Raw genomic sequence first — 24,894 nt, 5'->3', positions numbered from 1 at the left:
TGGGTGGTCTGTGAGATTGATGCTCTGAGTTCAGAGGGGCCTAGATCCGGCAGGGGTGGAGGATGTCTTTGTTAATGGCCCAGAGTATATTTCTACCTAGTGAACGCCCATGCATTCTTCAATGCCCAACTTAAATGTCACCTCCTCAGTGGAGCCCTCCAGGATCCACTATGTCCTTCTCACATAACTAGGCACTTCCTTCCTAGCAGGTCCCACAACTGTCAAGTACAAACCGAATATATATCCTGTGACTAAAACCTTTGTGGTCATTTGATTAATCTCTCTCTCTCCTGCTGGCCTGCAGGCTACAGGTGGGAAGACCTGTATCTGTGTTGTTCATTGTTGTGTCACCCATACTAATCATGGTGCCTGGCATGTGGTAGGGGGTCTATACATATTTGTGGAAAACACGTGTGTCTGGAAGCATGCATGATCAAAGGCTTGAAGGGGGTCACACATGGGCAGTTGAGGGACAGCAGTTGTGAGTCTGAAGCAGAGTTCACAGTTTGGAACAGAAGGCTGTAAGGCCAGCAGGGCTGTGGAAGCCCTTAAACACCGGGCCAGAGAGCTCTAACTTGATTCTGCCCGTGACTGGGAGCCATTGAAGGTTTTGGAGTAAGAGAGATTAATTGATGACATTTTAAAGCAACACATTTCTGAAAAGGCAATTGATGAAGTTGTAATTTTTACCTTTTGTCATGGTTGTTAGGAAAGTGTATTTCTACAAGTCAGACTCTTAGTGATACGCATCATGGGAAATTTATCTGAATAGAGAAGGAGTGAGGAAATGGCATGGGACAGTTTCTCCTAGATTTCAACAAAGGTGTCAAACCAACTATGAGGTTGCAGCCAGTTGGGCAAAAATCAGTGAAGGTGAAGAATAAATGGATAAGCTGAGTTACTACCCAACCTGCAGATCAGGTATTTTGAATCCAGGCATGTGTGAAGCCCTGGAACTTCTGTCCCCGCTCTTCTTCCTACCGAGATGCCCTCTCCACTTGCCACCTGTCACATTCCTCCTGCCTTCTTTGGTTCAGAGTAGATGTCACCTCTTCCAGGAACCACCCCCCAACAGCCCCTCAGTCAGAAACGCGCCCCCCCCCTCACCGTTTGCCATAATTGTGCTGCACCTAGAGCCTTCCCTGCTGTGGCAAGAGTTTGTCTTTATTATGCTGCGGGCAGGGACAGTTCATGGCAGGTAGAGGTGAGTGCTGGCCCTACCAGATATTAAAATATATTCCAGAGCCATGCTATTGGGACAGGAATGGACAGATCAGTAGAATAGGCAATTCCAAAAATAAGGGGAAATTAGTATACTATAAAGACGGCACTTCCAATCAGTGGATAAAGATGAGTTATTTAAAAGATGGTATTGGGGGCTTCCCTGGTGGCGCAGTGGTTAAGAATCCGCCTGCCAATGCAGGGGACACGGGTTTGAGCCTTGGTCCGGGAAGATCCCACGTGCCGCAGAGCAACTAAGCCCGTGCGCCACAACTACTGAGCCTGCGACCTAGAGCCCGCAAGCCACAACTGCTGAGCCTGCGTGCCACAACTGCTGAATCCTGCACACCTAGAGCCCGTGCTCCACAACAAGAGAAGCCACTGCAATGAGAAGCCCGCACACCATAATGAAGAGCAGCCCCCATGAGTAGCAACGAAGACCCAACACAGCCAAAAAAAAAAAAAAAAAGATGGCATTGGGACAACTAGGATAGGCATTAAAAAACAAAATAAGCTAGATCTTCACCTCACTTCTTATATGGAGAGAAATTATAGATAGAATAAAGATTTAACTCTAATGAAGCTATAAATGCTCTAGAAGAAAATATGGGTGAATTACATTTATAATTTTAGAGTGGAAAAAGAAAAACCTTTGTTTTGACGTGAAATCCTAAAGCCCTAAAGGAAAAAAAAAACCTAATGAGCCAATATAAAAAAAAAAAGTAAAATTTTCATATGGCAAAAAATCCCATCATAAATAAAAAGACAACAAAAGGAAAACATGTTTGCAAAATATATGACAAAAGATGAATTCCCTTCCTTTCTAAACAGTTCTCACCAAAAAAACAAACCACCAACTCAAGTAAAGGGCAAAGAATATGAATAGATTGTTTAAAAAAAGGAAAAGAATTACAAGTGACCAATAAACACACGATACACATAAATATAGGCTCACATTCCCAAATGAAGAGGGCAGAGAGACACCATTTTTCACTTCTCAGATTGACAGAGATAAAGGAGGTTGCTAGTACTAAGCGCTGACAAGTGTGTAGTGAAATGACAACTACCAGATGCTGCTGGCTGCTGAGGAAACTGGTACAGCGTTTGTGGAGAGGGTTCTGACCAGCACTGTGAAAATGTAGACTCCTGATGAGGACGATAAAAGCTACCATTTACCGAGTACTCCCTCTGGGGAAAAGAGCAAGCTGTATTTTATGACCTAAGCTCAGAAGTCATAGAGCCTCATTTCCACAGCCCTATCCATTGTGCCAGGGGACCGAGGGTGTGACACCAGGAGGGGGAAGGATCATCGGGAGAGCTGGGAGGCCGGACACCACAGTTTCTGATGTCAAAGGGGACATTTTGGTGTCAAATACATTAAACACACTATCTTATTATCTGCTTTGTAGATGAGGAAACTGGTGCCCAAGGACACTTGTTTGGTGTCAGAGCCAGAACTGGAACCAGTCCCATTTGACTAGACTCTAGTCCACCTCCTCAGTGGTCTCCCGGATGCCACTCCTGCTTCCTTATAATTTCATCTCCTCTGATCTAAAAACATAATTTAGATGGCATGATTTCCTTGCTCTTAGAATAAAATCCACACACCTCACGGTGGTGTACAAGGCTCTGAGTGCTTGGCCCTGCATGCCCTCTCACCCCTACCTCCTCCCACCCTCCCCCACGCTGTAAATACACTGGTAGCTTTCAAGTCCTCAAACATGCCGAGTCCCTTCTCACCTCAGGGCCTTTGCACCAGCTGTGTCCTCTGCCTGCAAGACTGTGACCCCAAGTCTTCACCCAGCTGTCAGCTTCTAGCATCCTGGGGTCAGAGCACATGTGGCTTACTCCTGAGAGGGGCCTTCCCTGACCACTCAGCCCAGAGCCCACCTTATCTCCACCCTCAACCCCTGTCTCCCCTCCACCCCTCACCGCCCCCATCCTCTGCGTCTCCTTCACCCCATCACCACCTCACTCTTTGTCTCTGGGATCCAACCAAGATTCAAACTTTGCATTTCATTGTTTTTTCTCATTAGTCTCGTGATTAAAAGAACAGTCCAACTAATGACAGTGAATCTTTTGAAGTGTCCGGGATACTTGTGTTATGGAGTCTCTCTTTCAGTATTTCTTGTCTGGTTGTTTCTTCATGATCAGATTCAGGTTAAGCATTTTGGAGGGGAGGACTTGACATGGGGAGAACATAACATAGGTAATGCTATGTTCTCTCACTGCATCCCTTCAGGAAGTAAGCACATCGTGTCAGGTGGTTCTACTTCGGGGTCTGCTGCATTTGATCACTTGATTGGGGGGTGTCTACCAGTCTCTCCATGGTGCAGGTACGTGTGCCTTTTATCATTAATAAGTAATTTGTAGGGATAATTTTTTTTTTTTTTTTTTATGCTTTGAGATGCTTGAATAGCATCTGTTCTGGTCACACTAAGATCCTGTTATTCCGAATCACAACCTCTGGTTCCCATGGCCAGGTCCCTGCTCACGGAGCGCGCTCATTTCGTATGGGAATCCGCCTGGACGGGGTTGCTGTTTAAGAAGCTCCGCAGAGCAAATGCCCTGCTAATTTTGCCATTTACAAAGGCACCCACTGTTTGCAGAGCCTGGAGGGGACATGAAGGCAGTACCGCCCCCTTAAGCAGACTAGAGCAGCCCTTCTCTGTCATGGTCTCCCACCAGCTTGGGGCTGGAAGAAGAGACACATCACTGGGAGAATTAGTGGTCAAGAAACTAGGTTATGCCATTCCTTGTTGGGACCCATGCTGTGGCCACTTTAAGGAGATGCGCAAAGACACAGAGAGCAACCTACACAAGGTTACTCAAGGAGTGGCAGCTCCTGCAGGAATTAAGGAGCCGGGAGATTTCTGCAGGCTTCAGCACACATGAAAACTCACCTAATTCGCCGTGCTACTAAACAGCCAGGCTTCTCCAGGGCTCCCAACCGCTTCCTGTGTATCGAGTGAGGCTGGGGCTGTTTTATCTCAGGGATGGTAAATGAGTTCACATTTCATGCCTAGAGAAAATCACTGCTCTGCCCTCCTGGCGTACTAGCTCTTTCTCTTATTAGTCAGAGAAGAGGTGGCTTATCTGGGTTCAATTCCACCTTTGAACATCAGCTGGATCTGGCTTTATATTTCAAGCCCAGATGTCCACCACCGCTGTGAAATAGTGACTCAGGCCAGGAGAAGTCAGAGGTCTCTAGAAATGTGGTGGGAAGAGATGGGAAATCCTGGGCCTGAATTATCTCATTTTCAGAGTGAGGAAGGACAGTTCCCATGTTGGAAACACCCATATTTCCCTGTATGAACTGAAGATTCGTGGCCACTAATTAATTCTAAAAATCATTATTGGTGTGTGGCCGTTCAGACAATGAAGTTTCCAAACTGTCCCCCACCACAAAGGATGAGAAAGAAAGATCTCATAGAGAAAAGTGGGAAGAGTGAATTGGTTTGAAAACACATTTGATTTTAGGGATAAAAGGTGCTAATGAGTAACATGCTTAGAGCCTCCTTTAAAAACAAAGTGTGACTTTTATATTGACAGTAAAATCTTTAGCGTGTGCAGAAGGAAGTCGGTGTGCTGTTAATCTGATGTGTTGTCATCTTTTTATTTTTCTAATGGGTGAATACTGAGCCCTGAACCTGCGGTGTTGTATTTCCAACTCGTACCTGTAGAGGGAGCCTTGTTTACCTCGGATTGTTCACAATGCAAAGCTTTCAGTGGAAGAAAGAAAAAGGCTTTTTACAGAAAAAAAGTTGGAGGGTTAAAGGCAGTCTGTTTCAAAATTGCAAACAATCGCGGTGGCTGTCTCGTTTTCTCTTCTTTGCTGGTTTCACTGTGAATGAATTGTAGCGTAAAGTCAGTAGAAATTGCCCCTCCTCTTTGGATGCGACCAGAGGAACCAGGTGGTGGGATCGTTATTGGTTTGTTTTGTTTTGTTTTTTGGCCATTTCCTCACAGAATTCCACGAGGGCAGCTCTCCATCCCCGTTAAAGCACAAGATTTTCTGAAGGCTGATATGTTGGAGGGTGTGGATTTGGGGAGGCGAGAATCCGCCCTGACCAATCTTCTCTGTCGGGGGCTAATTCTGTCGGGGTACGAGCGTGTTATGTTTCAGGCTGAGTCTGAGGCTGCTCAGAGGTCCAGGGTCCCCCACCACCGCGACGCCCGGTGCCGTCTTCTCCTGCACCCCAGGTGGATGAGGTCTGACTGCGCGGAGCACTGCGTCTCTGATCCGCGTGGGTCCTTCCCCTACTGCGATTCTGTGTCTGTGGACAGTGCGCGCCCGGGTCTGGGATGGAGAAGCATTTCTTGATGTTATCCTATGACTTTACAGCTGTATCTTGTGCGTCTTAAGGAGCCCGAACTGTGTGGTCTAGAGGAGCACAATGTCCGGCGGGAGGTGGGGCGGGGAGAGAGCCGGGAGCAGGCCGGCGGCGGGCGCTGGAGATGGTTGAAATGTTTGGGTCTGACAGGTGAGCGCAGCCGGACTCTTCGGCGCCCGCCAGTGGGAAGAAGGGGAGCAGGGGAGGGTGTAAACTAAGTGGTGGGAAAGAGACAAAGGAAGAGTGAAGAGGCGAGATGGTGCGGAATAGAGGAGGGGGAGGGGAGGGGGCAGCGAATGGGCAGCAAGCCGAGGAGCCCGAGCTTGAACTTGATCGAGAAAAGGGGGGGCCCAGAGTGGGGGGGCGGCACAGAGCCGACCACGTGCCTGTCTTTCCCAGAGCTGGGTCTTGCTCTGACCGCCGGGGGGCCCAGCCCTCTGGCCCAGCAGCCCCGCCCAGCGAGGACCCAAGTCCCCGGGGAACCAGAAGACGCGCAGGGGTCGAGGGCTGTCCGAAGGCCCCAGGGTGCCGGGAGTTCCTAATAGTGCCCGAGCCACTTTCTTTGGGCCAAGTGTCTCCTCTTCTGGTCTGAACGCGGAGAGCCGACCGGGCGCCCCCCAACCCCCACCCCGGACTCGAAGACTGAGTCCTCCGCGAGCAAGGGGCGGGCACAGACCCCACCGCCTTCTTTCCCGGGCTCAGACCCCGGCAAGAATCTTCCTCCAAGCGCTTCCCCCTTAAGAGAGCTCTCCCCACAGAGAGCGCGGCGGCGCGTCCAGCGCGCCCTCATCCCTCCCCCCGTACCTGGCCCAGCACCCGCTCCTTCCTCCTCCTCTCCCCACCCCCCGCCTCTCCCTTCTTTCTCCTCTCTCTGGGTGCCTCCTTTTCCTCTCTCCCCCTCCCCCAGTGCCCACTCCTCCCTCCCGCCCGCCCGCCCGCCCCTCCACCTCCTCCTCCTGCTGCCCCTCCTACTCTCCCAGCGTGCGCCCTCCCAGTGCTCCCCTCCCCCCGGCTCCCGCCCCGTGCCGGGTCCCGCCCCCCTCCCCCGCCTCCCCTTGCCCGGTGCCCCCCTCCCCCTTCCTCCCTCCCGGCCGCGGCGCCGCCGCCGCTGCCGCCGCCGCCGCCGCCGCCGCCGCCGCTCGCCTGGGCCCTCCCCCTGGCCACCCCCGCCCCCGGGCCGGGCAGTGACGCGCCGCGGCGGTGCCAGTCCCTCTCCCCGGGCGGCCGCGGCGGCAGCAGCAGCAGCAGCTGGAGCTGTAGGGCTGTCACCGCCGCCCGCCCCGCTCACTCGCCGAGCCCGACCGTCTGTCTCCGCCTCGCCTCCCGCCCAGGTACGGAGTCCGGCCCGGATCCCCGCGATCGGGCCGTTTCCGGGCCCCCGGCCGCCGCCCCCCTTCTCTTGCTGCTGCCGCCGGCCGTTGAGCTGCGGTTAGGGGGGCGGGAAGCTGGGGGGGTTCCGGGGAGGGGGACGCGGGGGAGCTTCCTGCACCGGGGCTGAGGAGGGGGGCGCGCGGAAGCGGCTGCGCCCTAGGCGGAGTGGGCTGGGGCGGGGGGCGGGTGTGTGTGACCGAATGGGGTGGGGGCCGTGAAGCCTGCACTCTGGGGGCCGCGGGCTGCTCGAGAGGTGTGCCCGGCCCCGAGTGCCGGGGGCCGCCGGGCGCACCCCACTCCCGGGCCGTGCGCGCCGCCGGTCCTGGGGGGCGGTGATTGTGTGCGCCGCGCCGCGGTATTGTGCTGCGGCCACACGGTTTGCAGCGGGCTCGGCACCGCGTCCCGGTGAGGAAGGCGTTCGCAGGCGGCGGGGTGGGGGTCAGGCTCGGGTTGCCGCCACCGCGGCCGTAGCGAGAAGGGAAGTGGACTGTTTGGAGATGTGAGGACGGGAAGCGTAGAGTGGCAGGGAGGGGCTCCCTGCCTCGGCGCGGGGAGTTGAGACGAGGTTTGCAGAGTTGAGCCCACTTCGGCAGGCCCCCGCCCTTCCCCGGAGCGGACCTGATGCCCCTGGCAAGTGTTCGGTCGGAGCGGAAGCTGGAGGCGTCGGCGGCCCCTGTCGCAGGGGCATTCCTTACTGACGGGGGCACATGGGGCGGGGGCAGCTGGCCAGAGTGAGGGCGCGCGCCCGGGTTAAGTTGGATTTACACCTCCGTCCGCCGCTCTCCGCTTCTCCAAGGCTGGACACTTTTTCCGGCGGCGGGGTGGGGGAGTGCCATTCGCGTTCTTATTCCAGCAGCTCAGGTTCAGAAGTGACCCCCCTCCCCACCCCCCAATCCCACCTGGAGCTGCGTTTGCCCGAGTCCGGTCGTCCCTAGCGGGCCGCGCTTCCTGGGGGAAGTTCTCACTAAGCCTCGCTAATTAGCATTATTCCTGGAGAAAGGTTAAGGTTAGAGCGTCCTTTTCCTTATCGGGAGGCCCACCCCCCTCCTCCCCATTCCCTTCTTCCTCCCTCCTCCCCAAGAGCACAAAAACACAAAAAGAAAGTGTGAAGAGGCACTGATCAATGGAGAAGCCACAAACCTATTAATTCAAATGGAACCTTTTTTTCCCCCCTCTAAAACATTGATTTTTCTTTCTGTCTGCTCTGAGGGGAGATTAATAACCTCCTGATTTCACCTGAAATGGTGTTTGGACTCTGTGATTTCCTCCTCTTTCTGAGAAGGATTGTGGCTTGAAATAGATCCTCCCTTGAGATAAAGCCCTACTTATCCCAGAATCAGCTGGAAACCCCAGCCTGGGCCCCTGTCCTACGAGGTGGGGGGCATGGGGAGAGGGCTGTGGGGCTCTCACAGCTCCTCAGGAGAGAGTCCTGACCAGGGGCCCTTTCTTGCCTTGCCCCCTGCTTCTGGATTTCAGGTCATTCTGGGAGAAAGACCCATTTAGGGCCCAGGCCCCAGTGGTAATTTAGCCCCCAGGTAGTAAATTACCCCTATATTGGAAAACCATTAGGGCCTCAGTGTGTCCATGAATGAATAATATCAAGCTTAATTTAACTCCATCTCAAGGTGGGCTTGTCCTGGAGAGTCAGGGTTTGAGACAGCACCTCCTCCCACATCCTTGCACCATGGCTGGGTGCCAAGACCCCATTCAGCACCTTCCTGAGGAACAGCGGGAACAGAGCACCCAGGGCCTTCCTCCCAGCTGGAAAGGCCGATTTGGGGAAGCTTTTGTGGCCTCCGTCACCCTGGGGCCATGTGGAGCTGAACTGCCCCTGAGTTGCTCAAGAACTTTTTTGACTTGTCTGGGCCCTTTTCTTGGAAGGAAACTCCTGCAGGGGATTAGTGCAGAGTGATTTCTCTCCAGCCCTCTTTTTGGCTGGAAGAACCCTGTCTACTGAAGCTCATCTCTCCAGCCTCCCTTTTAAAGAGACCCCTGTTCAAGGCAGGGCCTGGGGTATCAGTGAGGCCCTCGTGGTGAGGAGTGCTGGGAAGACAGCCAGTTGCCTTTGCTTGGGAAACAAAAGCCCATTTTACACTCAATACACTAGTAGGAAGGTGTTGAAAATGCTCACCCCAGCATCCAGGCACCCATGACAGCAAAGACAACAGAGCGTCCCTGTGTAGATGCGAACATGTTTCTAACGGACGCTGTGTGCATGTGTGTGTGTGTGTGTGCACGTGTGTGTGTGTGGGGGGGCTACCTAGAATGTGCTAGGTGATCAGCTGTATCAGCCCTCCCCACTTCCCATTTCCCAGATGAGCCTGTATGCTTGTACGACTAGGAAGCAGAGGAGGTACGCTGGCAGGAAGGAGTGGAATTGCGCGGGAGTGTCCCCGGGAGGCTGGCCTCCTCCCCTGGTGGCCAGGTGGGCTTGGGAAGGAGCATGAGCTGCAGCCTTGGGGCCCCGCAGCTCCCAGGAGCTGTGGCTCCGACCACCCTACGATTTCATTTGTGCTGTTCCTTCCCAACAGGGATTTGAACCCTTGTTGCCTTGGATCCTGGAGGGTTTTCGTCTTCCATTAATAAGCCATCTGATGAACTGAAGTGGTTAAGTTGGGGTCAAATGCGGTTCAGTACCTCCTTGGCATGCTCAGAAGGCTGTGTGTGTAATGCTCGCTGACATGGAGACAAGGGGGGGAATTGCCTCGCACTGAAGAATTTCCAGGGCCTGGAAGGGGCCTGCAGGTGTTCCTGAAGGAGGTGCTCACTTTCTCCGTCTTGGTGCCCGCCTGCTTGGGTTAGGGCCGGTGCCAGGGCAACTGCCTTGAGCCTGGTGGTCTTTCTGGCAGGAGCTTCAGCTTCTCATCAAAAAGACCCCAAGGGCTGGACAGAGAGGGGCTCTGTTTCCTGCCTGGCCCATGCCTGCCTTCCGCCCCTCCTCTGAAACACACACCCAAGAAGGCTCCTGGTCAGGGCTTACGGCTCACAACTGCACTAAATTCACAGCAAATCCTCCTCCTTTTCTCTCTCAAAGCAAGTGGTAGAGATAGAGTTACAGCTCTGAGGAAAGGCCTGGAAAATGTTGTGGAGGCAAAGCCCAGGATCCCTGTCCTGGAGGATGCAAATGGCTCAACTTCAGAGGCACCAGGAACCCAGTTCCCGAGAAAGTGACCCCAGTTGTAAAATAATCAGGTTACTGATAGCACCTGCCCCTGGTTACGTGCCATGGATACAGGCGCGTTTCCACCATTTCCCCTCTGGTCTCCCATTTTCTCCTCCTCCTGGGCTGAGCCGTGCTTGGTACTATTGCTTGCAGAGGAGGAAGGGCCTCCGAACCTGGGTGGAGAGAAACTGAACCTGCCCGTGAATTTTGGACCACAGATAAGAGCAGGGAGGGTTTGGTCGGCTCCTCTCCTTCTGCCCAGAGTCAGGGCTGCCAGATTGGGGTGTGTCCCAGGGGCTGTCTGGGTGCTGTCTGCCTGCCCCCTCTCCCTGCCCCAACTCTTGTGTTCCCTTTTCAGAAGAACATTTGACCTGATCGCCCTGTGACCCGCAAGTGGCTCAGGTCCTTTGGTGCCTAATAAATGATGGACTTTTGTCAACAGGTGGGCAAGGCTGCAGGCTTCAGGGTGTCCGAAGGTAAGGTGAGAGGAGCCGGGGGTACTGGCTGGCCAGTCACGTGGGGTCTAGGGAGAGGGGACCTGGAAGTAATGGATTGTACACACTCTTATTTTCTAATGTAAGTTTCATTGAAGTTTGTTTAAAGAAAGAGAAATTAGTAGGCTGAGTTCCCTTGAGATTCCAGAGGGAAAAACAAGCAGTGCCCGACTTATGACCTCTGGGCCTGGCCCTTCATAGCCTGCGCTGGCATCTCCCGCAGGTCCTCAGGCCCGGCTGTGCCCCCCTCTGCTCATCGTTGATGGGCTCTGAACTGTGTACTGGTAATTGCCTGTGTAATTGGGCTGCTCCTGGAGCCTGGGCTCAGTGTGAGCCGGTGAGGTTACAGTCTGCCCTCTGCAGCTGGGAGCTCTGCTGTAGCAGGTGGGTGGCAGAGGGGGCTTGGGAAACCTTCTGTCCCAGGTCAGCCCTGGAAGTGAGGGTGTGGGAGCTAATTTTGATTGGAACTTAAGAGTTTGGCAGGTTTTTAAAGTTAGGTTTAATAAGTTTGATTTCTCACTTAGAAAATTGCTGTATCAGTGGTGTCAGAAGCTTAGCTAGAACCATCACCCACAAAACAGGGATTCGTGTGGCAGAACCCTGGGGGTTGTAGGAACCCTCGCTGGGGAGAGCTGGATGGTCGGTAGATAACTGGAGAGGGGGTTCCCCAGCCCCCTTCTTTCTCTGCGCTTACAAGTGGGTCAGAATTTTTCTCTGTTCTTCCCTAAATAACAGGGCCCTGGAGGAAAGGAGCCCTGCCACAGTCTTGGTGCCCCTAACGTAACACCAGCACACAGTAGATGCTCTGTAAGTGCGCGTCGACTCATTGACGAGAGTGAGCTGGGTGTGGGTATGGGTGTAAATACAGCTTCGTCTCCCACGGAGTTTCCTTTGGGTCTCGTCCTGAGACACTTTGTTGTTAAGGAATCTGATTCTTCCGATTGAAGGGAGGAAGTGTGGTGAGGGGGCCCCTCGGTGTGGGGGACTGTCATGTGGGCTCTGGGCACAGACAGCCTGGGTTCAGATCCCAGCTCTGCCACTAGCTACGGTGCCCTTGGGCAGCTGAGGCAGGTCTCCAAGGGGCGGGCGCCAGATCTGGAGATAGGCCTTACACGGGTGCCTGCTTTCTCTGCGGGGCTGTTGCGAGGAAATCTCATAACACCCCTGCCGCAGAGCCCTTCGTGTGTGGGCACTGGGTGCTCTTCATTATCGGGCGATTGCAACTCAATGTAAAATTTAGCCCACCTGTGCCCCGTTTGGCCTGTCAGGGCAGGAAGAAGTGGAGGGGGGCCATTTTGGTGGATAGTTAAGTGATCTGAGCCAGAGAAACCTGAGGCTCTGCATGGGGGCGCCTGGCAGCTGCAGGGGGGGATGCGGCACGGCAGCCAGGGTCCAGGTTTCATATGGTCTCCATTCAGGAGCTGTGTTCAGTGGGTCCACGTCCCTGATTGTCAAACTGTTGCTGCGTCCTCATTAAACACCAGTATCATGCCAGGCAATTCAGCCAATTTGACTGGTCTCGCTGGCCTTGTCCAGAGAGCGTAGAGCCTGGTCCCCGCTCTTGGGAGGACTTAAGGTTTTCTTGGGGAAAGAGAGGGCGGAGAGCCACTGTGCCGCCTGCTGCAGCTGAGTTCTGTGCCTGCCTAAGTGCCAGGGCTGATGGTACCGGCAGGCAGAGGGTATAAGGAAAGGAACGATGGAGACTGAGCTGGAGTTGATGGAGCCAGGGGGACGGACGTGCGTTTGGAGTTTGGGTTGTGGGGCACCGAGGCAGTGCGGGCGTTCCAGGTGAGGGGCAGGAAGGAGGGTGCTTCTGGGCCCTTCAGGACCGCCCACCTGTGGCTCTGCCACTTGTTAGCTCGTGACCTTGGGCAGGTGCCTTCACCCCCTGGAGCCTCAGCCTCCTCATCTGTAGAATGGGGCTGATAACTGCACCTACCCAGCGGGCCTGCGGCGCACTTGGCACCTGATAAACATGGGCTTCTGTTGTTTCTGGTTTTTTTTTTTTTTTGGTTTTTTGCGGTACGCGGGCCTCTCACCGCTGTGGCCTCTCCTGTTGCGGAGCACAGGCTCCGGACGCTCCGGCCCAGCGGCCATGGCTCACGGGCCCAGCCGCTCCGCGGCATGTGGGATCTTCCCGGACCGGGGCACGAACCCGTGTCCCCTGCATCGGCAGGCGGACTCTCAACCACTGCGCCACCAGGGAAGCCCTGTCGTTACTGTTTTAAACGCTGCCAGGTGGGGCTAGAATGTGGGAGCCTTCAGCGCTGCAGCCAGCAGCTCGGACTTTTTCTTGCTCCTCAGTGAGAACCTGTGTGTTTAGCGGAACACTCCTTCTCTGAGCTGAAGATGGCTGCCCAAGATGACGTGCCCCGCATGGCTCCGCTGCCCACCGCTCACCCATCCCCCGGCCACTGTGGCCTCCGGGCTGCTTGCTGGAAGCCACCAGCACGTGCTGGTGCGTGGTGCACTCCCTACGTGGACCACCCCCTCTCCAGCAACCTCCCTCACTTCTGCAGGCCTCTGCTCTGATTGTCCCCTGACCAGTGAGGCTCCTCTTGGCCACCCTGGCAAACACAGTCCTGCAGGTCCCTCTTCCTCTTCTTCTACTTTATTCTGCTTTATTTTGTAGCCCTCGTCGCCCCTGATATTATGAGTTTTTCTGCTGATTGTCCATCGCCCCCACTGGGCAGTGAGCACTGGGAAGGCCAGGAGTTGTCCACAGCTGAATTTTCCAGCACCTAGAAAGGTGTTGGGCACATAGTAGGTGTTCAGTAAATACTTGTTGAGTAAACGGACGGAGCATTTTGAATAGATGTTACTCCCAGATGTGAACAGAATACTTGGTCCTTTAAACCATGAGTGTTTCGACAATACCCAAGAGCCAGGAGAGGGCCTTCCTGCTTCAGCAGGGACTTCAGGTCATACCCTGAGCACAGTGACCCCTGGGCAGCCAGGAAGGAGCCAGGGCCCCAAGCGAGGATGGCCCAGTTCCTGGCTCCCAGAACCTGTATGGCCCTACCCCTCCAAGGGTCCTTCTCCCCACCTGCCCGCCATCCCTCGCTCTGGGTCCTGTCCTGTTAGCGTAGGGAGAGTCTTGTTGCCCTTTGTGCAGAGAGAACCTTTTGAACGTGTGTCTCTCCCTCCTCCCTCCGGGTGTGAGAACACAGTCTGAGTGAGTGTGTGAGTGAGCGTCCTTGTGTATGAGGAGCAGGGCGGCCCGTGGGAGGGAAGCAGAGTGCGTGCGTGTGTGGGGAGAGGGCACGAGAGCACATGTGGTCCCCGTCCCCTGAGGCTCTGGGCGTGCTGCGTGGGGACCCCTGAGCTGGGCGGAGCTGGCGTTCTGGCCGGGCTTGAGTCCTCCTGATTCAGCCGCAGAGGGTGCACACTCGTGCTGCACAGAAGCTATAAATTCCAGGAAACTCCCTGCCAGCCGGGCCGGTGGGGGAGGGAGTGAGGATAATCCAGGCTGGTTCCCCAGCACTTGGAGAGCAGATGTGTCTGCCTCGGACAGCAGCAGAAGAAAGTTCAAACCGAAGTGTGTTTGCTCGCTGTAAAAGAGACCTCTGTGAGGGGCCCCTGGAGGGAGGCCTTTGGGGGGTAGTGCTCTGCCAGAGGTCCTTACTGGGGGCCCACAGAGGCCACTGTATCTTGCTGGGGAAGGGGAAGGGGCAAAGCCAGAGCTTCAGGGTGTGGGAGCCGCTGGGTCATCTTTCTTGCGTTTTGCAGCCAGCTCCCAAACACAGTTGCTTGCTGCCCCTGAAAGAGGCTGGGCCAGGAGGAGGTGGGGTCCCTTCCCACTGGAGGGCTGGGTTGAAGGGGCCCCGCCCCGGGGGTTCCCGGATGACTGGCCAAGGGCTCACTGAAGCCAGCGAGGGGAGAGGAGGCAGGCGTGGTCCTCTCCAGCAGGCCCTCCGGCTGTTTGGAAGGCCCTGGCGGCCCCCCAGGCCCTTGAGCCGAACCCCCTTTGCGGTCTGATCCGAACCCTCGCCTGCCCCACCCCCTTCCTTCTCTATACTTCTGGGGCTGGCCTTTTCAGCTCTGGAAGCCGCCCAAGAGCATATCTTTGAAGCACAGCAAAGGTTAGGAAGGAGGAAGACAGAAATGTCCTCTGGGCTGGGGGAGTGGGAGAAAGGAATTCCATGCATGCTCCACGGGAGTCGGGAAGCAGGCGTGGTGGGCGCGATCAGCCTGGCCTCGGTGGTGCCCGGCTTGTCCTGCTGCCCACTTCTGCTCGCCTGGCCCTGCGTGGAGCGAGCCCTCGTCGCCGGGCTGTGGGCAGGGAGTGGGGAGCAGTGGCCCTTGTTTACAGCGGTTGCTTCAGCCTTGGCTCACAGGGGTAAGAGCCAGGCCCTGCGATCCGCCCCTACAGGATGCGAAACCTCGTAATTGTCTTCAATTACAGACAGCGCCGGCCCTCAGCCCCGGCTTCCGACAGGAACCAGAGCCCGAGCCACTTCCATGGGAGGGTAGGGGGAGCAACCCAGCCCCCACTGCAAGGTTTGGGGGCGCCCTACGGCCTTTGGGGGCACCTCCAAACGCCCACGGGCCTTGGGGTTCTCCCAGAATGCTGCCGAGGGGCTGCAGAGAGCCCGTCCCTGTTGAACGCCCACCTTCTTTGTCCCTGATCAGGATGAAACTTCTGTGAGCAGTGAAGATTTTGATATGAACGACTCCACATGGATGTCAGCTGACCCACATCTGGCCTCCAGCCTGAGTCCCAGCCAGGAGGAGAGGATGCGGAGCCCGCAGAACCTCCACAGCCAAGAGGACGGTGAGTGTCCCTTTGTGGCTGGTGGGGGAGGGGCTGTGTCCCCGCCTGCAGGGTCCTAGGAATCCCTGGGGGGGGGTAGGGGGGGCAGGGGTAGAATCTGGGCTGGAGCCTCTGGGGGCGGCTGGGCCCAGGCTGACAGCTGCCCCCAGTGTTCTCAGCGTCTCCACAGGCCCCACTGCCCCAGCCCCTAGTTCTGGGGAGAACAGTTGTTCCTCCCAAAGGTGAAGGGCTCAGAGCTCTTCGGGGATAGGCAGCCTGATGGTGTCCTCCCTGTTTGCTCTGATGCTCACGGGCTGGTGGGATATGGATTTTGAAGTTATCACGGTTCAGGTCTGGGAAGGTTAACAGTGTGCCTGACCCGGAACAGTCCAGCTGCCCAGTAACGAAAACAAGAGCTGGGCTTCTGTGGCCTGGATGTGAGGCTACAGGACCAGGGTCCCTTCCCTTCCCCTGGTCAGCGAGCAGGCAGTGCGCTTGTCCACGTGTGTGCCCAGGCCCTTGGGATGAGAGGTGGTCTGGTGAGGAGCTGTCACCCGCCAGGGCCTGCCAGCCAGCCTTCTCTTGCCTCTCTTGGAACACAGGCTCCTTTCTTGGGGTAGGAGCGCTGGGGTCAGAGTCAGACCCCAGAGGTCCACTCTGGTGCTCCCACGCTGAGCCCCGGGGCTGGGCTCTGGGACTCTGGTGTCTGCCTCAGTTAGATGCATTTGTGGGCGTGGGGTGGCACCTGTAGTCACAGCGTCCCGGGCGGGCCGGGCTCTGCTCTCCCAGAGGAGGTGCTTGGGGGTGGGGGATGAGCTGGAGAGAACTGGGGTGTAGAGCTGCAATTAGGAGGGGTCGAAGGTCGGGGCCTGGAATGTAGGCGGGAGGTGCAGGAGTAAAAAGGGGTGTAATGTTAACTCTGTGAAACGGGTTAGCCTTAAAGAGTAAATAAGGAGTAGGAGCCTTGCAGTTTGGGTCAAAGTTCGTCTCCATGGCGGAACCCGCGTGCCTGCCTCCCCACAGCCCTCCCAGGCCTGAATCCGGCTTTGTCTGGGAGGAGACCCAGCCCGGAGGCCACTGGGGGTGGCTGCGCCTGGGTCTGGGGAGCCCAGGGTGTGGTTCTGTGAGGAGTGGGGTTCGAGGCTGCTGGGAAAGAAAAGGCTTTTGTCCCTTGACGCTACATGAGGTCAGCAGGACCCCCTTGTGCTGCGAGCCTCCCAGACCAATTCCGCCTTCCAGCTCCAGCGTTCCCGCGGGTGGGGAGCGGGGCAGGGGCAGCGCATGCTGTCGGGGGGCTCTGGGGCCCGGACGTGCCCAGCAGCTGACCTCCCGCCTCATCTGAGCTGATTGAGGGCCACAGCCAAAGGCCACACCGAGGGCCACACCAGCAAAGCTCAGTCCAAGGCTGTCGGTTACACCTTCCCAGGAAGGATCCAGAGCATTTATTTTTAAAAACCCCAGAGTAGTAGGACTGAATGGGCGCCCTAGTCCCCCAACTCATTCTCAGAAAACTCGTGTTATTGTTGCTTACAGCCACCCTTTGGCGGGGGGCGGGGTGGGGGGTGTCTCAGCTCTGTCAGAGACACTTTCCAGGGAGATGTGGTGATATGGGGGGGCCTCCAGGATCAGGTAGCAGAAGGGAGTGTTTCTGTGGGGTTTACAGGGCTTCCCCAGCCACGGAGGCTAATGGGGTCAGTGTGTCCCGCAGCCCGTCCTGCAGGAGCCAGGTGGCGGCGCCAACCCGGGTGTGTGTCGTCACACGTGTCCCCCACCCCTCCGGCCGCCCAGGTCCCTCCTGACTGGGTGCTGGGGCCGAGGCAGGCTGGCCCGCTGACAGGACGAGGGTGTTTATGAGGGCAGGCAGCCAGAGCTGGAGACAGGGAGGATGGTGTTGACCACGATACCATCGATTTAATTATTTCATCAGAGGCTGTCTGGAGGCTGTGGGTTGACGTGCTGGCCAGAGGCCGACCCAGACCCAGTGCAGGGGGTCGCAGGCTTTGAGAGACCGGCTGGCTTGGTCTCTGCTGCCCTTCTGGTCCTAGATCTGGTGGTGACTCCCGTGTCTGTCCAGACCAGTGGGCTCCCAAAGCTGGGCGCAGACCCGGCCTGGAGTCCTTGGCCAGCCCTCCAGCCCTCCCTCTGCAGGTGCCTGCAGTGTAGACGTGAGCTGAGATCCCACTCCCATCAGTGAATCGGTGGGAGACCGTTGGGGGCTTCAGGGTGTTCTCATGTCCCCTGTTGTTAAAGAAGGACTGGGCAGGGACAGGCCAGGCAGGGGCTCTGTGTGCGTCCAGGCACAGCCCTCCATGGTCTCCACTCCCTGCTCCTGTGCCTTCATCCAGAAGCTTCCCCAACGCCACCGACCCCCAGGACGGCTTGGCGCTCGGTCTCTGGCCCTCGGTCCTGCCTCGGGGGTCCTCAGTCTGAGGCCCCCACTGTGAGCTCCGCAAGGGGCAGACCACGTGGATCTCGCCCTCTGCTGTCCCCGGTGACTCTGCACGCCTGGCACGTCATAGGGGCCTGCTGAATGTTTGTTGCCCGAATGAATAAAGGAGCGAACACTTATTGAGGCCTACCCCCGAGCGCACCCTCCAGAGGGGATAGAGGTCTGCCCCCGCCAAGTCGGCTCCTTTGTTCCCGAGGATACCCCCCAGTCTGAGCACCTGGGTCTTTTCCTTTAGCCAGAAAGTGTGGGGACTCCCAAGGCCATGCCAGGGAGCAGCAGCCCACCCCTGCTGCTCAGGGATACAGCCAGAGCATTTCAAGAAACCAGGCAGTTTGCACAGATTCACACCTGTTGGTGGATGTGAATCGGGGGCCCTCCTCTTCCTCCAGCACCTCCTCCTCCCTCCCCCTTTTTCAAATTTTAGCAAAGGCAGGTAAGGGCTGGGCCTTGGCAGGGCAGGTCCCGTGGCTGAGACCAGGAATGAACCAGGCCAGTTCTCACTCCTGGGAGCTTGTCTGAGGTTCAGCAGCTGTGGGAGTGTGCTCGCCACGAACACAAACGCGGCTGTGCTTCTGTCCCCGAGCCTGCCACTGCCTGCGAGGCCTCGCTTCAGGTCTCTTTCACGGGCCCCGTTCCTGGCTTCTTGAAATCCCAGCATCGGCTGCTTCGGCTGGGGAGCCCCGTGGTGCTTCTTCACTGGCGGCTGGAGCTGCTGCGGGTGAGCACAGGGCTCTTGTCTCGTCTCAGGGGAGGGAACTGTTGATCAGTGAGAGAACTTGGGTGATCTGGCCAGAGTCGGGAGGGGTTGCCAAGGCTGCTGCCCTCCTCTGTCCTCTTTGGCAGGCGTCGAGGTCGTGTGTGAGGTTCCCCGGAAGATGGGCACGGGAGCCTGGGAACCAGAGGAGGCTGTCCCCCCAAACTCAGAGCACTACCTTCTCTGAGTCGTGATCCAGGGCTGAGTGATCCAGGCTGTTCCCACCACTGCCTGCAGTCCACGTACAGCCAGGTCCCCTCCAGACCCTCCACTAAGCCCCAGCTGAGGCTTTGGGCTTTCTTTTGAGTCCACACAGAGCCCTGGTCTCATCACAGGTGCCTGGAAAAACACCCAGGAGCTGCATTTAGGGGGTGGAGAGGAGGACAGTTGGAAGAAGCCAACTGTGGAGACTCCGTCCAGAGACACGGTGGTCTGGCATTGACTTAGGACCAAACGGCACATCCCTCTGTAGTTATGCCCCGTCAGTGGGATTATCTGTTTGATGACCGTCTCTTCCCCAGTGACCGACTGAGCACCCTGAGAGCCAGTTCCCTGGTGCCCAGCATAGCACCTGGCACAGAGCAAGGGAGGGGGAGTGTCTGTTAAATGAGTAAGCGAAAGAGGGCCCAGGCCGGGCAGGTGAGCCAGCAGGCTGCTGGATGTCAGATGCATGGCCAGGCCAGGGCCCTCTCCTTCCATTTCCCCTTGATGTGCTTCACCAGGCCTCTTGCTCTGCCTCTTCCTGAGCGGAAAATGTGAGGCCTGGCCTCCAGAAGGGATGCGGGGGGTGGGGAGTGGACATTACTCACCTTCCGGGCAGACAGGAAGTCACCGCCAGGGCAGAACCGGGGGTCCTGCTTCTGTCTTCCTGCAGGGCCGTTGGGGTTTGCTGGGCAGGAGCTGTGGGGCATCTGGGGGGCCTCTTGTTTGTGCCTCTCAGATGGGAGGCTCCTCCAGCCTTGGGCCTCTGGGACCCACTGGACCTCGGAGCTTCCCTCCCTCCAGGGACATGGTGCCGGCGCTTTCTGCCTGCAGACTGGACGTCTGGAGTCTCTCCTCCAGTGGCCATCACCACGTCTTGAGGCTGGACCAAGGCGCTGAGGGTCCTGGCTTAAGCCTTTGGTTCTTTCAGGGCTCTCCACCAGTCTTGTCACATGAATATCAAGCCCTGTGGCCTGGGAGGCTGTTAACCCCTCACCCCTTCAAGGAACCTGCAGGAGAGGGACAGGCACACAGAACGTGGGACCCCCGCCAGGTTGTAAGCTTTCTGAGGGCAGGAGATGTGTCTTCGAAGAAACGTATCTTATTTTTTACCTTATTTCACAAGTATTACATTCGTTGTAGAAAACAGAAAAAAAACAGGAGCAAAAAAAAAAAAAATGACAAAGTTACCAATGTTACCAGTGCTGTTTTTCTTAGTCTTTTCTGTGTATATAATCGAAGTCGTTTCCTTTAAAAAAAAAAAAAAAAGGTGGGGGGGAGGGATCGTGTAGTGTTGGACCCACGTTTTTTCCCACATGGTGTCTCGTCTCTCCCCATCGCTGATACGGCATTTTTAAAGGTTGTCTGGTCACCCCAGTGACTGGAGGTCCCATTCCTGAGCCCACTGTTTGCTCAGCTCTGCGCTGGTGGCAGGTTGGCTGCGACCCTGTGAGCTCAGAGCTGTGACTAGGCCTGACGTGCAGAGGGAGAGGGAGAGGTAACGTGCCCGGACTCCAAGTGGCCACAAGGGTGTCTCTGACTCCAGAGCCTATGTTTGGGCCACTCATGGGGAAGGACATCCCAGCCCCCACTTTTCTGTTGTCACAAACAGTGCGGCACGGAGCAGCTTCAGGGCCGAGTGTCCTCTTCTGGGCTTTATCCCCAGTCCTCAGCTCAGAGCAGGTGCCCGGCAAACGGCTCTTGAGAAGCTGGTGGCAGAGACGGGGGACCAGCGGAAGCCTCTCGGAGGAGGCTGCGTTGTGATGTCGAAGGCAGGTGTCAAGAGCCTGGGAAGCTTGGGCAGAACGTCAGGAGGAGGCTGGGAAGGGAGGGAGATGCTGCATGCCAGCGTTGGGGATTTCCTGGGTCACATGTCTCCAGAAGCTCCTTGTGGCCCCAAGCTTCAGCCAGGAGAGAGGGCCCAGGCCAGGCGAGAGGCTGGCACGCAGGGGATCCGGGAGGAAGGAGAGAGGTGAAGCCGCCTCTGTGGGCCCAGGGTCTCTCCCGGACTCGGCCCCCTGCCGGCAGCCCCTGGCACCTTGCCGTGGCTCTCCCGAGCAGGTCCTGGCCTGCCCTGGTCCTGCAGTGGAGTCTTAAGCAAGTTGTTCACCTCTGATCCCTGGCTGCTGTCTGGAGCATGGCCTGCGTGACTGCAGCCATTAATCCTGGTGTGTCTCAGGAGCCCTTTGTGAGGAGACCAAGGCTTCCTGCCTCCTGACTCTTGCTGCCCTTGGGTGTGGCGCTCCACTACCCAGACACGCAAACTGGGCAGCAGCAGGGGCGGTCACCTGGGGAGCAGGTGTGTGACTTGCTTGCCCAGGGCTCGGTATTTACAGCAGTGCCGCCTCCCCTGTCCTCACCCACCTGGGCCGGTCTCCACGGAGGGTGGGTGTGCAGGGGGAGTGTGCCCTAACCCCAGCCACGGTGAGCCAGCCCAGGCTAGATTCTGCCTCTGCGGCCTGTCTGCTGTGTGGCCTGGGGCCAGTCCCTCCCCGTCACTGGATGGCGGGGTGAGGACTGGACAGTGTGTGGACAGGGAAGGCTGGTGACCGGAGAGGGGATCGTTTCCTCTCAGGTGGCCAGGCAGCTGCAGGAGCCTCTGCTGACGAGCCGGAGGCTGGGGTCCGTGGCCGACTGGCACTCACAGGCTGAGGGGGCTGTAGGTGGGTCAGGAGTCCGCCTCACTTTACCCCATCCACCCGACCCTTCACTGCCCCATGCGGTCCAGTCCTGTCTCCTCATCCATCCAGGTCTTTCTTGATCCCTTCTGCCCACTGCGCCCTGTGGGGTTCTGACCACGGCTTTCTTTACAAGCTCGCGGCTTGGGCACCCACAGCTTGCTCTAGCATCTCCTGAGTTCCTGTCCCACTCACCACCCATGTGTGCCAGGGCCTGTTGGGGGACCTTACATCTCCCAGGATCCTGCTCTCTAATCTGCAAACCCCAGACCCGTCCCAGGCTCCCTCACTGATGGGCAGCCCCATGGGCAGCTACAAGTTAGCTCTTCTGTCCAAGGAGAAGGCGCCCGGGCAGCAGCTTAGCTCCTGTGTGCTGGCCACTGTGCCGGGCACTGAGGATGCCACGGGAGTGTTCCCGGCTGGGGATGGAAGCTGCTTGTGCAAGGGGAGAGCCAAGAGGCTGTACTGCGAGCGGGGTTGGGTCCAGGCCAGGCAGGCTCTGAGACGATCGCCCGCATTACCCCTGAGCCTCGGCCACTTCTCGTGTTCTGTGCGCATGGTACCCACCCTCCCACGGGCCCACCCCTGCGGTTGGAGCAGCTGTCTCCCCAGCCGGGGCCCCAAGGCTTCACAGCCTGCTGCAGCCTGCTCACTGCGGACCCAGCCCTCGTTGGGCATCCTCCCTGGTCACTGTCACATGTGGGGGGACTGTAGCCCCTTCACAGTGGCCTCCCTAGGATGGCTTCCTGCAGTGGGCCTTTAAACTGAGCCTCCTCTCCCCCACGCCTGATCTTGGTCCTGACTCCACCTTTCTCAGGTGAGACTGGAAGCTGTGTCTGGGCCTTATTTTCTGGCTACAGGTCACATACTTCCTCCTTCTAGAGCAGGAGCTATTTGCTCCTATTCAAGGCTCCGAACATCCACACCGGATGGAGAGAGGCAGTGGCGGCGGCGGCCTCCTGCCCCCGCCCCCCAACCCCAGAACTAGGGCCCAAGCCCTTCCGGGGATTGGCCGTGGGCCACCCTGCCAGGCCCGGGTCACAGGAAAGTGTCCATCATCAGCTGGGCTGCAGGCGGCACAGACAATGCTGGGCTGTCCTGGCCTCCTGCCGCTGCGGGGTAAGGGAGGCTGGGAGACAGCACCGAGAGATCCCTTTATCCCCGGAGCAGGCCAGGCCTGCACAGCCCTGGCCTTGTGCAGGCTGCCAGGGTCTTAGGCCCTCACAGGCCCCCAGACGCAGAGGGGCATAGGGCAGGACACGCTCCAGGGCCCTAGAGGTAAAGTTCACCTGCTGAGAAAGGGAGAGGGAGATCCCCCCCGACACCTGGAAGATTCGCCTAGGCCTGCTGAGCCATCGGGGTGTCAGAGCCCTGCTCCCCCCTGCCCCCCTCCCCAGCCCAGGACACGTGGAAACCCAGCTGCCTCTTGCCCCTCTGTGGAGGCAGGCCTGCTGTGCTGGAGAGGAGGCCGGGGGAGGGGTGTGTCGGAGAGGCTTCGCCACCGGAGCCTGTCCACAGGCCACGTTCCCAGGAACCAGGAAGTGACCGGGGCCACGCTGGCTTGATCACTCTGACCTAAGGGCTGGGATGCACCGAACCCAGACGGGCTTCCTAGCCGTCTGGCAGAAGGCCTGCCAGGCCCTCAGAAGCCACACGCACAAGCACACAGGCTCTGGGGCTAGGGCCCTGCCCCATGAATCATTCACACATGCTTGCCCGAAGTGGCTCTTTTCGCTCATTTTTTTGGGGGTTGGGTTGAGGGGGTGCAGGGGACATCTCAGCTAGAGAGTTGCACACTGAATTAGCATTGAGGGCTCACTGCCTGTGTTTGGCCTTGAGGGTGGGGCCAGGGAGACTGTCGGACCTGGGGAGACAAAGACCCAGGCAGTCCATATTGGGAGTGTCTTCCCCCGGGGCACATTGGGCCAGGATATGTTGGGGAGGGCCGGCAGAAAGTGGGACAGTGGCAGGGGTGGGGGCTGTCCCATAGTACAGATGGGCAAATCGAGGCCAAGAGAGGAAAGAGCATGGGGGTGGGTGCTTCGGGGAATCAGGCAGCACTGGGGCTCCTCTGTGCTCTTCCATTCACACTGTGTGACAGCCGATGACTTCCCTCTGGGATCCTCTGGTTCCTTCCTGACGTCTGTTCCGGGGGGTGGTTGTGCAAATCAGGCACGATGAGTCTGCCTGGCGCCTGCCACATACTTGGTGTCCACCCCCACCGAAGGCGGCGCCTGCCCCCAGTGCCCCGCCACCAGCCCTGCTCAGGCCACCTGCCCCAAGACCCCAACTCTCATCTGCAACTTGGACACCTCTCTAGGGGCTGAGACCCCAGGGTCCCTGCACTGAGCAAAATGATTTCAGTTTTAGAGGGAAATCACAAAAATCTGGGTCTGTGCTAACGTGGGAGCCACAGACCGCTATGGAAAAGGGCTCGTGCAAATTGAGGTGTACCGTGTAAAATACACACTGAGTTTCAAAGGCTTTGTATGAAAAAAGGATGTGAGGTATCTCAGATTTAACACGGAATTAATTATTAGTTGAAATGATCATATTTTGGATATACTGGGTTAAATAAAGTAGTTTATTAAAATTCATTCCACTTGTTTTTTGTTTTTTACGTTTTTTAATGTGGCTACTAGAAAACTGACAATTCCGTAGGTGGCTCGCGTTACGTTTCTGTTGGACAGCGCCGCTCTGGACTCTGAGGGCTCAGGTGTTGATGCCACCTTCAGGAATGAGTCATAAAAGTGCAGGAAGGTGGATGCTGTGCAGTAGAGGTGCTGGGGGTGTTGGGGGCAGGAGTGGAGCTGGGATGGGGAGCAGGGGCCGGGCCAGGCCTTGGGAGCCACAGGGATGGAGCGGGGTAGCGCTCAGGAGGGGCAGCTAGGCGGGCAGCGGGGTCCAAAGGCAGACTGTGGGGCAGATGCCCGGCGTGGCCCCACCGCCCAGGATGGTGGGGTCCCAGGGACGCCGCCTCACCCAACTCCTCGGTGTCCCCCGTTTGACCCCAGGGCCCTCTTCCGGGAGGAAGAGCCGGGTAAGCCTGCCAGGAGCCGGGTGCTCCTGGGAACTAGGCATCATGTCAACACAGCCTGGCCACTGGCCTTTGTCAGAGCGGAGGCCAGCCCTGGCGAGGCGCGCACCCCAAATTCAGAGCAGAGTCAGGGCCCCCGGACTGTAGCCCGAAGCCACGTGGCAGGGGGGAGGCGGGGCTGGCTCTTGCACATCCTGGGGGCCGCCGGGCCGCGGTGGGGCTGCGGCTCCAGCGCTCTCCCCTCCCCGCCTCCTCCGGGCTGTGTCCTGTGTGTGTGAATTATCGAAGCCCCCTCCTCTCCCCTGCCTGGAAGCCCGCCAGGAGGGGGCGCTTCCTGCGGCAGCCCAGCCGCACCTCTGGCCACAGCGGGCAGCCTGCGGTGGGCACTCTGGGCTGGTGGGGCCCGGCCTGTGGTCCCAGGGCCGGTGGACCTTCGCGC

The 24,894-nt window shown here is 57.6% G+C and overlaps 1 protein-coding gene across 2 annotated transcripts in view; it reads left to right on the top strand.

The window, feature by feature from the left end:
• Positions 1-24,894, top strand: part of NOL4L (nucleolar protein 4 like) — a gene marked incomplete at its 5' end in the record, with an annotated part of 125,543 nt that overhangs the window by 85,173 nt on the left and 15,476 nt on the right. For both annotated transcript variants that reach the window (XM_082671647.1, XM_082671646.1), the window contains one exon: positions 15,216-15,357. In XM_082671647.1, coding sequence (XP_082527773.1) covers positions 15,216-15,357 — 142 coding nt within the window. The remainder of the gene's footprint in view (positions 1-15,215; positions 15,358-24,894) is intronic.

The sequence above is a fragment of the Grampus griseus genome, assembly GCF_964374135.1.
Source record: "Grampus griseus genome assembly, chromosome: 14".
In the NCBI taxonomy this organism is placed as follows: Eukaryota; Metazoa; Chordata; class Mammalia; order Artiodactyla; family Delphinidae; genus Grampus; species Grampus griseus.
This window is presented reverse-complemented; position numbering and strand designations above follow the sequence as displayed.